Source organism: Octopus sinensis, linkage group LG2 (genome assembly GCF_006345805.1).
Source record: "Octopus sinensis linkage group LG2, ASM634580v1, whole genome shotgun sequence".
NCBI lineage: Eukaryota > Metazoa > Mollusca > Cephalopoda > Octopoda > Octopodidae > Octopus > Octopus sinensis.
Window position 1 is genome coordinate 87,360,497 of NC_042998.1, and position 17,493 is coordinate 87,377,989.

General features: G+C 38.9%; 1 protein-coding gene across 1 annotated transcript in view; it reads left to right on the forward strand.

Moving 5' to 3' along the window:
- LOC115232605 (potassium voltage-gated channel subfamily KQT member 1) overlaps positions 1-17,493 on the forward strand; it is a 367,422-nt gene that overhangs the window by 294,764 nt on the left and 55,165 nt on the right. The window contains exon 5 of the mRNA XM_036515059.1: positions 14,109-14,205. Within this exon, the coding sequence (XP_036370952.1) occupies positions 14,109-14,205 (97 nt within the window). The remainder of the gene's footprint in view (positions 1-14,108; positions 14,206-17,493) is intronic.

The window sequence follows — 17,493 nt, forward strand, 5'->3', positions numbered from 1 at the left end:
TCGATTTTTATTTTTGTCACTCTTCGCCCGAGGTGGGTTGGAATTAGTAACAAATTCTCAGTTTGCAAGGGCGAAATGGCGTTCGCCCTTGCCAGCTCCTCTGTTGGGAAGCGAACCTCCACGGTTCCAAAACGCTTCCCCTTGGTTACGTAGCTCTTTTGGGCCCAAATGGGCTTTAGAGCTATCTCCAACTGTTGGGGTGTGGCATTTGTTATTCTTTTTAGTTTTCTGTCGAAAACTTTGTAAATTATTGTTTGCTTGTTGGTGCTTTCAATCACCTCTTGTGGAGTATTGAGGAAGATACCATTGCCATCCTTCCTTAACAATTCCTTCGCTCTTTTCACATCTTCTAGAGTTATCTTAACTTCCTCCGAAATTTGCTTCGCAGCAGAAGCAAAATTGTTGGAAGTTTTTTCTTTTATCTCCGTGTCAATGTTTGTGATGATTTTTGTATTTGTTTTTTTTTCCTCCTCCTTCCGTACCAAAGCATTAGGTGAAGGCAGAGGGGGAAAATCGAGAATTACGTCGAACGCGACGTCCTGGCTTGCATTCTCCTTTTGAACGGAGCTCGTGCTCTGCGGTTCGGAAGGAGAATCTTTGTTGCCTTTTAAGGCGTGAAGTGGGTGTTTTGTACGAGTTGTGTGTGTTTGCGGAGGGAGTGTATCTTGAAGGAAGGAACAGCCAACTGTTCGCTTCATAGCCATGTTTTTTTTTGTTGTAATATTCAAAATGTTGAAAAATGTCAAATGTTCAAAATTTTCAAACGTAATTTCACCCCGAATGGGGCAAAATTTCGCCCAACCGACGAGCTCCGCAAGAAGCCGGTCGGTTTGGCTACAAAAATATTAAAAATATTCAAACCTAACAATAGATTTCCAATGAAATTGGTGTCAAATTCACGGAGCTGATTCACGTACGTCCATCGGCGTCGGAAGGAATAATAATAATAATAAATAGTAATTGTGTACAGTGCTCAGGTGCACTACAACTCATCTAAAGTGTATATATAATCAGGTGTAGTTTCGGCGGATTTCGGAAAGCATGAGGGCCTTAAAGGATGCAGTGTCATGGCAGTCAACAACTGACGCAGGCAGTTTGTTCCATGCTTCAGCAACTCTGAGCGTGAAAAAATGTTTCCGGAAATCATGGGAGCTGTATTGTTTTCTGACTTTGTAGGCATGTCCACGTGTGTTAGACACATGGAGATCAAAAAGGTGTTTAGTGTTGTTGTTGGTGAGGTGGTTGATAACTTTGTGGGTGTTTACCAAGTCCGTCGCCAGACGCCGGAGCTTCAGTGAATCCATGCCCAGGGAAACAAGGCGCTCAGAATATGGTAGGCGTCTGATGTAGGGTATGCGTTTGGTTGCACGTCTCTGGACAGATTCCAGGAGGTCAATGTTCTGAGCAAGATAGGAATTCCAAACTGATGATTGGTCGTACCATAGCTGCATACAGTTTTAAATAGATGGCTGGAGAGCGGCTAACAAAAGTCTTGCTGAGTGATGCCAAGACACCCTCGGCCTTCTTGACAATTTTAGAGATATACTTTGTCCAACGCAAATCACTGCTGACAGTGATGCCTAGGTCACGCTCGCAAGAGGATTTCTTGATATCAGTGTTGTGGAGGGAGTATGTGGACGCAGGGTTTTTTCTCCCAAAATGCATGGTGGTACACTTGTCCACAGCCAGTTTCAGTTGCCAGTCTGTGATCCATTGCTGCATTGTGTCTAGGTCTGATTGCAGGAAAGAGTTGTAGACATCAGGGTCTGTCCTCTTGATTTCAAGGTACAGCTTGATGTCGTCTGCATATTTCAATATTGTGGCATTCTTTAAATTGGCATCTATGTCATTAATGTATGCCACAAACAAGAGGGGACCAAGGACAGATTCCTGTGGTACACCCGATGACATCTCATATGGTGTAGAATGCTGTCCTAGAACTGTGACTACCTCCTTTCGGCTGAGAATGAAGGATTTCAACCAGTTAAAAAGGTCGTCCCTCACACCCATTGCAGAGAGTTTCACCATAAGCCTTTTGTGTGGCACTGAGTTGAAAGCCTTAGCAAAGTCAAGGTAGACAACATCCACCCATGAGCCACTGTCAGTGATCTGAGTAATGTCCTCAAGGAACTCGACAAGCTGATCAATGCAGCTGGAGTTAGGGACAAATCCATATTGTGAGGGTCGGATGAGACTGTGAGAGCTCCAGAAGTTCCAGAGTGTTTCTCTGACTCACGATTCCATCAGTTTTGCAATACAGCTAGTGAGACTGACTGGGCGATAGTTGACAGGTGATGTGCGGTCGCCCTTTTTGAACAGAAGAATGACACTGGCAGTTTTCCACTGCTCCGGAGTAGCACCATTGTTGAGACAGTACTGGAAGAAAATAGAAAGCTGGTGTAAAAGGAAGTACCTGCCACGTTTGAGAAGCAGGTATGTAACTCCATCGAGACCAGGGGAGGCATAGTTGCGCTTATTTTGAAGGTGACGTCGCAGCATTGCAGGTGTAAATTCCATAGTTGTTATGGAATTTGCTGTTAGAGATGGTGAAGATGGTACATTTTGAGTTTCAACAGTGAATATGTTTGCATAGCACTCGGCAATGAGTTCTGCGCATTCCTTGGGGTCGTCAGTGATCTGGTTTGTGTGAGGGTTGCGAAGAGGGCCCACTGGAGAGTGAGGTCTCTGCTTCGAATGCACATATTTCCAGAAAACCTTGCTGTCAGGATTGGCTGCTATGCACTGTTCAAATTCAAGCACTGCTTTTTTTGTCACTTGCTTGAGATGGTTGGAAGTTTTATTCCGCTTCTTCCTGTTGGTGTTTGATTTATGCAACTTGTTTTCCCATTCAGCAGTCCGACGTTCCTTCCTGGCAAGTCGGACCGCTGAAGTTTCCCAAATTGCCCTTTTGGGGCGGTTCTTCTTTTTCTGTTTACGTGGCACTGATGCTGCACATGCTGCCCATATTGAGTCCAGGATACTCTAGAGTATAGTATTCACATCTCCAGAGTTGTAGAATTCACGCCAGTTTGGGTGCTGTAGTTCAGTGTGGTACAGGTTCCAATCTGCTCTCTTCCAATCGAAGGAAGCAGATTGGAGATGGTTCAGGTTTTTGTTGTTGCCCGCAAGAGCCAGATTGGCGATGATCATAGCATGATCAGAGTCACCTAGAGGTTCCTCCGTAGTGCAATTGATAACCGCTTCAGGAGTTGTGGTGAAGAGCAGGTCCACGGTGTTGTCGCCTCTTGTTCGGGAGGTGACTACTTGTGACCAGTTTGAGTCCAGTACAAGCTCAACAAAATCGTTTGCACTCTGTGGCCAATGGAAGGTTTCCCAATTGATCTCAGGATGATTGAAATCGCCTGCAATAAAAACATAAGTGGCTGTTTTCCTGGCAGCAGCTCGGAGGATATCGCAAAGCTGTGTGTCTTGATGGTAATTTGGGGGACGATAAACAACACCAAGCAGGAGTGTTGACATGGTCATACGTACGTCACAGAAAAAAAACTTCTTGGGATTCGTTCAAATCGGCACAAGGAATTACCGAAAAATTTGGACGAACATAGACCATCACACCACCACCACGGCGGTTAATGCGGTCCTTGCGGAAGAGGTTGTACCCCGTAATGTTGAAAACCCCATCACAGAGTAAGGAATGTGCCCATGTTTCCGTGACAGTGATGAAGTCAGGGTCAATACTTCTGACGTAGGCGTTGAACAAATGTATTTTGTTGCATAAACTGCGAGCATTTAAGGACCCTGCTTGCAGTTTATGATGGTTTGTACCCTGCTTGCAGTTTATGATGGTGTGTAGAGGATGGCAGGTTGTTCTGGTTTAGTTTCCCTGAGTTGCTGTAGTTTTTTTAGATTTTTTTTCAGTGTCAATTATTGTGGGTAGAGAGCACTCAGACCAGCTGGTATCTCTCTTCCATGTTTCACCAGTCTTAACAAATCTCCAGATTTGTCCATCTTCATGAAGACTGAAACTTTCTTGTAGAGCTGCGTTCCGGTTCAGGAAGCCGCTACACGTAGCTTCGGACGTACATCGAATGGTAAGCCTGGGCGTGTTCGGAAGGTAGTCCGATTTTCACGCCCAGCTTTAACTGAGGCCAGATGGTATGAGGTTGCCTCAGCGTGGTCTGAAAAAGACAGCTTGATGAGCCTGGGTTTTGGGCCAGGTCGTCCAAGGCGGAGAGCACCCGTTGGGGGAACGCAGCCTAGGTCTTTGGCTGAGTTGGCAGCAAATGCCTGAAGATCAGCCATGTCTTCTGGCACCCCAATGGCAATAACTTCATGGGTAGCAGAATCCGCGGTCTTAGATGCGGCAAGAAGTACAGGGAGGTTCTTTAGCAGAGCATGCCGATAAGACTCCTCATTGTGGAGTCCAACCTGAATGCTTGCTTTTATTCCTGCTACTTCCCCTCTTAAAGCACAGATCGATTGTTGCAGTTCTGCAAGAACCGCACTGGTCAATTGGTGTTGTTGGTGTTGTTGCTGCTGCTGCTCTAGTTGTGGTTGATTTTGTTGTTGCTGCTGTTGCTGTTCCGCCTCCTCCACGGGAGTGACAAGGGGAGACACAATCGTCGGTTGTGGAGGCACGTAGGCCTGACACTGAAAAGTCCAAGATTTAAGCTGAACCATCTTCCAGAGTCTATCCATCATAGCATTATGATGGCTCTTTTTTTGGCCTGGGATCTTCTGAAAGTCTGTGAAACATTGGAGGCAGACAGAGATGAGACATGTCCCACATTCGACCCAGCGATTACGGAACGTATTTTCGGGTTCCGTACAGATGTGGCAGGTGTGATTTTCAGGGCAGTGTTCTATTTTGGAGCAGCGACCAGTCTTATCGCACTCCACTATGGATTCCACCATGGCGATTTTGTTGCTTCTGGTCATCCGTAGAGACAGAAAATGTAAACAACAATACGATAAAAGTAAAATATTTGTTTTTGATTCGTTCTTTTTTTTTGTGTATATTCCTTTTGTTCTTAAATATTGTGTGTGTATATACACATGTTTCGTTCTTTTTTGTGTATATTCCTTTTTTTCTTAAATATTGCGTGTGTATACATAAAAGGATTTGTGCGTATGTTTAGTGTAGACACGGAGAGAGTTTGTAAACAGAAATGAAATTAGTGATTTTTCATTTTTTGCGGTGTAGTCCGCCACATTAAATAGTGTGATTTATTTTCACTCTGCACGTATATATATGTGTGCTACAAGTATCTATGTATGTCACTGCTTTATAAATTTTTGGACGTACTTACTGTCGTTCAACGTTGTCTTTTACCCTCAACTACACGTGGTGAATTCTTCCATTGTAGATCTGTGGTGGTTATCGTCGTAATATTTTCTCTTTAGTTTCTTCGCCAAATTGATTATACCCTAATCAAACCATTTGTTTGTCTACTTGTGAATGTGTCTTTGTTTTAATAACATTGTATTTTCCTCCTTTTCCTTTTTCATTCCCATATTATATGGAACTTCGGTGGACAGCTACTCTAAGACTCCAGCTGCCAGCTCGCCAAACACTCATGTATAATATCATAAGTGCATCAAGCTTGTTAGTTCAGAAGAGCAAGATCTATTGTAGAACAGACAGAAGGAAGGGTACAGCTATTGGTTGTTATGTATAGACAAATGAATCCTTGCCAATCAGTTGGGTGGCTTTTAGGGACACAACCATGCCTATGTGTGAGCATACAGGTGTGTGTGCGTGCGTGCGTGGCTTTTAGGGACACTACCTTGCCTATGTGTGAGCATACAGGTGTGTGTGCGTGCATGCGTTTATAACAGCTGTTCTAATAAAGATGTATGAAGAGTTCACTGAAGGGAGATAGACTCGTGCTTTGAATAGGATTTAGAGCTGAAGTTGTTTCTGAGCATGAAGTGACAGTAAAGTTTTTTAGACGCATCCAGCTGCACTTTTAGCTCCTTTTATAGATATGTGCCATAATGAGAGATCATCAGAGAGTGAGAGAAGCCCATCAAATAACTAAAGAAATATTGATGATCAATAGAAAATGGCTCTGTCAAAACTCAGTAGCTCACAAGAACATTTACTTCACTTACCTTTCTCAGAAGAAATAGTTCTTGTTTTCTTCAATGTATACAACTCCTCTTTGCTCCCTTATTCCCCTCAGATTGATTCAACTGGTAAAAACAAAATCTTCATTAACTGGAATTCTCTACATTAATCAGTGTCCTCATATATTGGTAGTTTTGACCATCACACCAACTTTTTTAAACTGAAAGTTTGCACCATAAAACAGTCTCTTTCCACATTGGATCATCCAACAATTGTTTAATCAAAGCTTTTTACATTATCTGTCATCATCATCATCATCATTGTCATTTAGGCGGCGAGCTGGCAGAAATGTTAGCATGCCAGACGAAATGCATAGCAGTATTTCATCTGTCTTTACGTTCTGAGTTTTAATTCCACTGAGGTTGACTTTTCCTTTCATCCTTTTGGGGTAGATAAATTAAGTACCAGTTGCATACTGGAGTTGATCTAAAATCGACTGACCCCTCCCCAAAAATTTTGGGCCTTGTGCCTAGAGCAGAAAAGAAAAGCATCATCATCATCATCGTCATCGTCATCAACATCATCATTAGTTAACATCCATTTTCCATGATGGCATTGGTTGGATGGTTTGACAGCATCCTACAAGCTGCATGGCTGTATCAAACTCCACTGTCAATTTTGACAAGATATCTATGGTTGGATGCCCTTCCTTATGCTTCCCAACCCCATGGTTCAGTCCCACTGCATGACATCTTGGGCAGGTGTCTTCTACAATAGCCTAGGGCTGACTAAAGCCATGAAAGTGAATTTGGTTGATGGAAACTGAAAGAAGCCCTTTGTGTGTGTGTGTATGTGTATCTATTGGTTGTCCCAACATTGCTTGACAACTGTTGTTGTTGTGTTTATGTCTCTGCAACTTAGTGGTTTGACAAAAGAGATCGATAGAATAAGTACCAAGCTTTAAATAAAATAGGTACCGGGACCAATTCCTTTGACAAAATATTCTCCAAGGCAGTGCTCCAGCATGGCCACAGTCAAATAGCTGAAACAAATAAAAGATACACACACATACACACACATTCACACGCACACTCACACACACAATACGTAGTATTAAAATCACGACAATATAGCTGGTTGCCAAATTTGATAATCAGATTTCCTTACACACTGATACTATTTTCAGAACAAATAAGGTTTCCAAAGCCACAGGTATCCAATATTTATTGTGTCCTCAAGATGTTATCAAAGAGTTATTCCAAAATTGTCTATTGTAACAATGACGAGAAGCTGGAAGCTGAGAGCTAAAAATATATTGTATGGACAACATAGGTTTCAACACAATATATATATATTATAGTTTTCAACATATATATATATATATATATATATATATATATATATATATATATATATATATATATAGTGTAACTGCTAGAGTAAGAATAGCTTGGGCAAAGTTCAGAGAGCTCTTACCTCTGCTGGTGACAAAAGGCCTCTCGCACAGAGTGAAAGGCAGACTGTATGATGCGTGTGTACGAACAGCCATGCTACATGGCAGTGAAACATGGGCCGTGACTGCTGAGGATATGCGTAAGCTCGCTAGAAATGAAGCCAGTATGCTCCGATGGATGTGTAATGCCGGTACTCACACTCGGCAGAGTGTAAGTACCTTGAGAGAAAAGCTGGACCTAAGAAGCATCAGTTGTGGTGTGCAAGAGAGACGTTTGCGCTGGTATGGTCATGTGGCGAGAATGGATGAAGATAGTTGTGTGAAAAAGTGCCACACCCTAGCGGTTGAGGGAACCTGTAGAAGAGGCAGACCCAGGAAAACCTGGGACGAGGTGGTGAAGCACGACCTTCGAACTTTAGGTCTCACTGAGGAAATGACTAGAGACCGAGACCTCTGGAAGTGTGCTGTGCGCGAGAAGACCCGGCAGGACAAGTGAGTCCATAACCCGTGGCCTTCTAGATGGGATGGAGCCAGCCTACGTATGCATACCTTCCCTTCTTGGGACACAAAACTCTACTTGTGAAGACGTGTTGAGGCAAGTGAGGATCAGAATCGAAATCGATCAATGGAAATTGCGGATGTGCTACCAGTGCCGGTGGCATGTCAAAACTCTGCTTGTGAAGACCCGTTGAGGCAAGTGAGGATCAGAATCGAAATCAATCAATGGAAATTGCAGATGTGTTACCAGTGCCGGTGGCATGTAAGAGAACTTTCCGTTTCGCGACCGTTACCAGCACCGCCCCGTTTCGTGTCCGTTGCCAGCCTCGCCTGGCCCTCGTGCCGGTGGCACATAAAAAGCACCATCCGTTCGTGGCCGTTTGCCAGCTCTGTCTGGCACCAGTGCGGGTGGCACGTAAAAAGCACCCACTACACTCACGGAGTGGTTGGTGTTAGGAAGGGCATCCAGCCATAGAAACACTGCCAGATTTGACTGGGCCTGATGAAGCCTTCTGGCTTCACAGACCCCAGTAGAACCGTCCAACCCATGCTAGCATGGAAAACGGACGCTAAACGATGATGATGATGATGATATATTATCATTGTCATCATCACCATATAACATTCGCTTTCTATGCTAACATAAGTCTCCTTATTTGGATTATATATTATTCTTTGTTAGACTCACACATTGAATTTACTGATGTTGTACCTGGATTTTCTACACCAGCAGAATTTCAATCTTCCTCAGGGTTCTGATTCAAGAGAGTAGATAACTACAAACTCATGTTGAGTGCTGCATTGGAAATTCTCCTACTTTTCACCTGATTAGGATTATATATTAGAGGTGTTATGTATTACTTTATCTTTGATGCCTCTAGATCTGTTATTATTATTCTGATTAATATTAGAGGGATTATATATTAATTTGTCTTTTAAACCACTATTGGCTAGGGCATTGTTATAGTAGGAGGCTGTTTTCTTGAAAATTTCTTTAGATGAAGAGAGGTTAGACACTCTGTTACTAATATTAACTATTTCACAGTTTGAATAAGCCACATATCTAGTTATACTCATTATCAAAATGAAGCAAAAGTAATAGGAGAAGTTTGAGAAAATGAAATAGAAACAATTATCAAATGGTTGACATCTGCTTACATTGCATTCTTATTGTACAAGAGATGGTGGGGAGTTGGATTGTATAACTGGATGTTAATACATATTCTGGGTCATAGAAAGAGCGAGTGGGGAGAGGGAGACAGAGAGAGAAGAAGAAGAAGAAGAAGAAGAAGAAGAGAAGAAGAAGAAGGAGGAGGAGGAGGAGGAGGAGGAGGAGGAGGCAAATGAAAATGAGAAAGGGAGAGGAGAGGAGGGAGAGAAATAGGAGAGGGATAAGTGAGTGAGACAAATGAGCAGTGGAAGTAGGAGTGGGTGAGTTCAAAACATCAGTGTATGTATACTGAAGTGTAGTTAAAGGTACTATGTTGTTCATATGTTAGATGTTAGAGAACATCTAATATGTGTTAAGGACTATGATTTCATGTATGCAACAATCATTCTACAATATACTACATCCAGCTTGAAACGTAAATATATATACATATACATATAAATAAACATGCTCTCATACATATAATGGGGAACACTACAGCTCGCAAGTAAAAACTCAACAAGCAGAATTTTAGCAAGTAACATTTCAGCAAGTACCACAACTTGACTTTGTCAAAACTAAGTTGCTCACAAGAACATTTATTTCATTTTCCTTTCTCAGAAGAAATAGTTCTTGTTGTCTTCAATGTATACAACTCCTCTTTGCTCCCTTATTCTTCCCAGATTAATTCAACTGGTGAAAACACAAAATCTTTATTAACCGGAACTCTCCTACATTAATCAGTGTCCTCATACATTGGTATTTTTGACTGTTACACCATTTTTTTTTTAACTGAAAGTTTGCATCATAAAACAGTCTCTTTCCACATTAAATCATCTAAGTGTGAACTAAACAAGTTTCCAATTTCAGCAAGTACCTGATTCAGCAAGTCCTGCACAAAAATGAAATAATTGATCAACAGAAATTTATCTCTTAACCATTGAATTCTCAATTATAATACCTTTAAAAGCCAACTAAACTAACTGCTACAATTTGTAATCCAGTTATAAACAAGTTTCCAAAAATTTAATTTTGTTTAAATAATTTCACACTTTCTGTACCCAGTCAGAAAAATGGAAACCAAAATGAAAATTGACAAAACTCGAAGAGGAAAAGACAAGATTCCCTATAAAGGACATTCATACAGGGCTGGAACAATAACAGAAAGTACTGTTTGCTGGCGATGCAGCAATGAGAATTGTTCTGAGTTAATTTCAATGCCTCTGAACTACAGGAAAGAACAAAAGGTCACAGAATGTACAGGAATCATCACATTGGCAGCTGTTGCTGGTTCTGGTGGAAACTCTCCTTCAACTTGCCTGTTTTCTCTAGATTCTTGTTGTCAACACCTTTCATTTCAGAACTCAAACCAATTCTTCTTTTGTTATACCTAGTAGTGTATCACTTATTATTCAACAAGGAGGTACCTGAATAGTAATGACTTGGGCTGCCGTATTGTCCAAGACTTTCTCAACTTTTTGTTTAGCAGGGTCTGATGCATGGTTATGAGTATGACATTCTTTAACCTTTTCTTCTTCCTTGATGTTCAGAAGCATTGAAATTGACTCAGAACAATTCTCATCACTGCATCGCCAGCAAACAGTACTCTCTGTTTTTGTTCCAGTCCTGTATGAATGCCCTCTATAGAAAATCTTGCCTTTTCCTCATCAATTTTCATTTTGGTTTCCATTTTTCTGACTGTGTATGGAAAGTGTGAAATTATTTAAACAAAATTAAATTTTTGGAAAGTTGTTTATAACTGGATTACAAATTGCAGCAGTTATTTTAGTTGGATTTTAAAGGTATTATAAGTGAGAATTCAAAGGTTAAGAGATCGATTTCAGTCAGTCAATTATTTTGTTTTTGTGCAGGACTTGCTGAGTTGGGGACTTGCCAAAATTAGGAACTTGCTTAACTTTCACTTGCTATGCTTGTGTTTGCTGAGCTGTAGTACTCTCCATATATACATGCATGCATGTCTATATAAATGTTCGTATTAACTAAAAAACAAAAAAGATTAAATATGTGGATTCTATGCATCTTTTCCTTATTCCTTAGTTTAAAATTCAAACTTTTTATCTCATCAAATATTATAGGAAAATTGTTTATCACACTTTTACTGACCATCTGCTATGGAACAACATGTGTGTATACATATATATATATATATATATATATATATATATATATATACCCTTTCCCTTTTACTTGTTTCAGTCAATAGACTGTGGCCATGCTGGGGCATTGCCTGAAAAATTTTTTAGCTAAACAAATTGACCCCAGTAATTAATTTTGTTAAAGTCTGGTACTCATTCTATTGGTCACTTTTTCCAAACTGCTAAGTTTGGCACACCAACACCAATTGTCAAGACAAAGATGCACACATATACGTGCATGCAGGCAAAAATGTATAGAAAAGCCAAATAATCAGCATCTTTCAACTTTCTTGAAATAGTTCTTCTAGAAATAATCTTGGTTTCATAAGGTCAAACTCTTGACAGTTGCTGTAAGATTTTCTTTCTTTGCTAAATAACCAAGAATACCAGTCTTCCATTATTTGTGCTTGAAGTAGTCCTAGGCTTACTGGACCCTTACTTCCTAACTTCAAGTGTACAACTAGTCTCTTTATGGTAGAATGAGAAACTGGAATTGTTTTCTTTTTCAGTTCTTTGTGGATTTCAGAATGTTAAGCCTACTTTCTAAAATATAGCAGTTTGAGTTTTAATATTCGCATTAGGATGAAACTAAATTTCTTTCAAAAGCATATCTTATACAAGGGAATGCAAAAGACATGAGTTAATCCATCCATACAACTTGTATTTTAAGTTCTTTTGGTAGAACTTTTGAATTAAACAGTTTAAAAATTTCCTGTGTATTTTCACTGAGAAGAAATCTGATTGAATACTTCTTGACATTTTAAATACCTTTCCAACATTTCATTTTAAATAACAATCCCCCAAAATAACAAAATTATAATCCACTGTCTATGCACACAATCTTTATTTCTTTCATCTCACAAGAGATACTGGCCCTTAAGGATAAAAGTAGAACATCTGGTATTTTCAGAATTTAGATTTTTTTAATAAAATTTTTTATGCAACTTTGAAAAGTAGGTGTTATTATTCCAAGAAAAAGTAAAAAATTAAAAGTTAGATAGTATGAAGGATATATTACTGCTTTTAGAACAGATAATCTGGTTGATTTGCAAAATGTAAAAATGTACTACACTTTAATGTGCCAAATTTACAAATAACATGTTTTAACTCTTTTTCTTTGGGTCTAGTCTGTTTGTCTATCCATCCATTTATCTAACTTTTTATCATCTATCTTTCCCTTCATCTATCCATCCTATCCACCTATCTATCCATCTTTCAACCTATCCATCCATCTGATCCCCACCCCACCCATCTATCCATCTCTTTGTCTGCCATCTACCCACCTGTCCAGCCATTTGACAGCCTACTCATTCATCTGTTTTTCCTTCCATCTTTCTATAAGTCTATTTATTTACCTACCTATCTTCCTACCTACCTACCTACCTGCATACCTACCTACCTACCTACCTACCTACCTACCTACCTACCTACCTACCTTCCTACCTACCTACCCACCTTCCTACCTACCTACCTACCTACCTACCTACCTACCTACCTACCTACCTACCTACCTACCTACCTACCTTCCTACCTGTGTACCTACCTACCTACCTGCCTACCTATCTATCTACCAACTTATGAATCAATCAATCAATTAACAATCAATTAATCAACATACTGGTTCCCTCACAGCAACTACATCAAGCCAAAATCTATAAGGATACAACACACTCTAAACTAAGGAAAATTAATAACTTTAAATCATGAATTCAAAGATGCAGGGAGAAAGCCTGTCTCATCAAAAATGGTACTAATAGTACATTGGTGCCATTATTAACCAGACACTTCACTACATTTGCTCTGTTCTGAGTTCAAATTCCACCGAGGTTGACTTTACCTGTCATCCTTTTGAGGTTGATAAATTAAGTACCAGTTGAGTATTGGGATTGATGCAATTGACTACCCCCTCCCCAAAATTTCAGGCCTTGTACCTATAGTAGAAAGGATTATTAACCAGACACTTGACTCTCATTTTGAAGAATGAGAAAAGAATATATCTATAAAATGAGCCTCTACTCATAAGAATCTTGAATCATTTGGTCTAAGATCTGAATAAGTGTAAGGTGCTCTGATAATTTAAAGAGTGATGCTCAGATATCTGGAAAATTTAGTTATTTAGTAAACTTCCAGATAAGAGAAAGTTTACTGTTTATATATATAGCTGGGTAAAAGCTGCTATGTATCTCACAGGTGGATTTTACTATTAGCAATACACATACAATATGTGTATGTATTTTATGCATTTGTGTGTGTATGTATTTTATGCATTTGTGTGTGTATATGTATTTTATGAATTTTGTGTGTGTGTGTGTATGTTTGTATGTATGTGTTACATATTATGTTTGGCTGTGGTCAAGAAAGGCAAAGCATTCAATGAAAATTTTCATGATGAAATGAAAGCCCGAGTCAGCATGGGTGGTAAGTTCTCTGAACACCTTCTGTCAGAGATGTCTATTGTTATTGCATCTGTGCAAAAGAGCACAAGTCCCTTACAGGACTGAAAAGCCACATCCATGCTGCTCATATTTAAGAGAACAATCAAACAATGGCATTAATCAAAAGTAAGTTGTAATCATAATATACATAACTATAGATTTACAGGTACATTACACAGAAGATGCTTATGTTTTTGGAAATGGAAACAGCAATTTTTAATCTATCTTCAATTTCTTACTGAATAAAAGCAAAATAAACACCTGTTTATATACTAGTATTTTCCTGAGCTGAGTATACTTTCTTCTTTTGACTATTTTAACATAACATGATTTATATTAACTATATCGATATAAGTTGATTAATTTTTTCATCTTTGAATTGCAGAGGAATTCGATTTCTTCAGATTCTACGAATGCTACATGTGGACCGACAGGGAGGTACCTGGAGATTACTTGGCTCTGTTGTTTACATCCACAGACAGGTAAGGTGATATGTTATCTAATATTGTGTGATGTTATGAATGAAAGCATTCAGCTAACAGAGTGAATAGAAAGTTGACTGAGTTGCTGTAAATGTTTATGTTGTTGAGTATAGTGATTGCTTGCTTGTCAGGGCACATGGTTTTGTGATTAGGGTACTCAACTCCCAATTGTAAGGTCGTGCTTTTGATTTCTGGTGATGCATTGCATCCTTGAGGAAGACACTTTATTTCATGTTGCTCCAGTTCACTCAGCTGGCAAAAATGAGCTGTACCTGTAATTCAAAGGGCCAGCTTTGTCACATTCTGTGTCATGCTGAATCTCCCTGAGAACTACGTTAAGGGTACACATGTCTGTGGAGTACTCAGCCACTTGCATGTTAATATCACAAGTAGGCTGTTCCATTGATCATATCATCTGGAACTGTTATCACTGTAACTGATAGAATACCAGATTTTGGTGGGTTTTTTGCTTGCTTGTATTGAACCTTATTTGTAATTATTGATGAAAAGGAAAATGAGTCTAATTTTGAAGATGTGAACTTTAGTCTATCTGAAGCCAAGTTTTTATGTGATTGTTGTGAAGTCAGTTAACATTGCTAGATTGTGTTGCTGAGGGTGACCCTTGAATGCAACTTCTATGGAACCAAGAGAAAGTGTAGTCCAAAATAACATGTGTTATCTTTAAAGGATATGATTAGTAGGATGCAGATTTGAACCAAAATTCTTTGATATTAGTATAGAGGACAGGGAATTGTCCAACTGATTATTTTTGTTCTATTGTATAGACATTGACATGGTTGTAAAAGAAATGTTTAGTAAAGCAGTGAAGAGGAAATAAGGTTGCTGCTAATTAATTTGTAGATCACAGTGAGTATCCTACTTGGAAGTCGCAAGTGAGCCTCTCAAAATCTTGCACTTACTGGTGAAGGATAAAAAAACTCCAACTTCTGTACTAGAGATGTGTAGTTTCTTCACTTTATCTTTTCTAGTGTTACCTCAGTAGCCTCTGTTCCTTAAATCTAACTGATTTCATACCACTTCCACACCTAACTCAGCTCTCTTCTTCCCATCACCTATATTGTGTTAATCTACCCCACCCTTAAACCTTGTGTTAATGACTACACCAAGACATCAATGATCTGGGATTCGCTCCCTGCACATGTTTTCTCAACAATTATTGTCTTGCAACAATTCAAGCCAAATACTAATAATTATCAATTTCACTGATCTATGACTGTCTACGAAGGCATTGGGTCAAGATCTTTGTGGCTGTGTAGTAAAAAGCTTGCTTCCTAACCACATAGTTCAGGGTTCAGTCTCACTACATGACAGCTTGGGCAAGTGTCTTCTGCTATGGCCCTGGACTGACCAAAACCCCATGAGTGGATTTGGTAGATGGAAACTGAAAGGGGCCTGTTGTATATATATGTATACATACATATCTATGTGTGTGTCTTTGTGTCTGTCTTCGTCCACCACCACCACCACTTGACAACTGGTGCTGTATTTACATCTCTATAACTTAGCAGTTTGGTAAAAGAGACTGGTAGAATAAGTACCAGGCTTAAAAAAAAATTAATACTGAGGTCAATACATTTGACTAAAAATTCTCCAAGGTGCTGCCCGAACATGTTCACAGTCTAATGATTGAAACAAGATATAAGAAGTGATGATCATTCATAAGAATATATGTATAAAGGGAACAGAAAGTAAGAATAGTGAAAGGAAGTGAAAAGATGGGAGGTTTCTAGAGAGAAATTGAAAAGAGATGGGTTAAAATGTTTAAACTATATAAAATTAGAGTAGGATAAGAGATACTTTTCATAGAGAGATATCATATTTGAGGGTCTTTGAAAATACTATAATATTAAACACACTGCTGATAATCTCAAAAACCTTCGTTAATTTTGAGAAGCAGCTATTAAAGCTAGGCACAGACTATGTAAAAGTATTATGGTAGCTCTGTATTGCTGGAAAACTTACATGAATATAATTGACTTTGAATATTTGCAATGCAGAAGTTATGAAAGAAAAAATATTAAGACATTCAAATATTCCTCCCAGGCTATGGATATACATTTACTCCACTTATGATAAATTCAATGTCACTAACATGCACTTCAGAAAGTAAGTGATTTGACAAAGAGCAAAATATGCTGTATCATTATCACTGACAGAATGAACAGCCTAGCTTCATAACACAATATTTCATTGCAGCAGTGAGAGAAAGACAGAGAAGCAAGAGTATTAATATTGATATTAAGAAATCAATTCAACCAAATGTACTCTTATATTCTTCCCTTACAATAAGTGATCTTGTACTTTAGAAGAAATAATCATCTTTATTCTTGTCATTGAAACAAATATTGGCAATGGTTAACAGCATCTTCACTGTTGTCATCATCATTAATTCAAATAATTTTTGCTGTTATCATTGTGATATTTGTTTGACAGATAAGCCTACTCTCAATAGATAAACCACCATCTGTGCTGTTAAAGGATTATTTAATAAGTGTCAGATTGAACAACTGCACAGAGAGATCCTATTCATTTATAAGGGATCATTCAGTTTTGAATTAACAGAAAACTATTATGTTGTTAGTGAAACAAATGATCACAACTGTTTTCTGATAATTGACCTTCGCAAGCTTTAACCCTTTAATGTAGAAAGTTTTATATACAAATCTATATATTGTTGAAGAATATACCTGTCCTATAAATATATGCATACATACATATATACAGTAAAGATCTGTAGGAATGTGGTACTGATCCACTCACAGATTGAACTTGTAATGTGTGAATCAGCCAGTCAATTTCTCTTTCTGAAAATCCCAGTTTATCCAGATTCTCCTTTAAGCATTTACTAACAAAACCTAGTGCTCCAATTGTTATTGGTATGAATATCAATTCATAGTCTGGATATAGAAGCTGGAGGTTTTGAAGCAGTTGTCCATAGATATACTCTTTTACTTTGATTTTCAAAAAGATATTTATATCTGCAGGGCAGCTAAACTCTATGATGGTACATACCTTCTGTTCCAAACAACAATATCCAGCCTGTTATGCTTACATTTGACAGAAGTTTTGATGGGAATATTTTACCAGTCTTCCTTGAATTGGTGTTTATGAATGTATTCCATAACAGAGGGATTTTCTAAGTTTATTTCAGGAGTCTTTTTTGCAGATGGCATTGTAAATTGTTTTAGCAACAACATTGTGCTGCGTAGGGAGGTAGTACTATTACGACATTTTAGGACAGCTGCTAATCACATGCATGATGTCTTC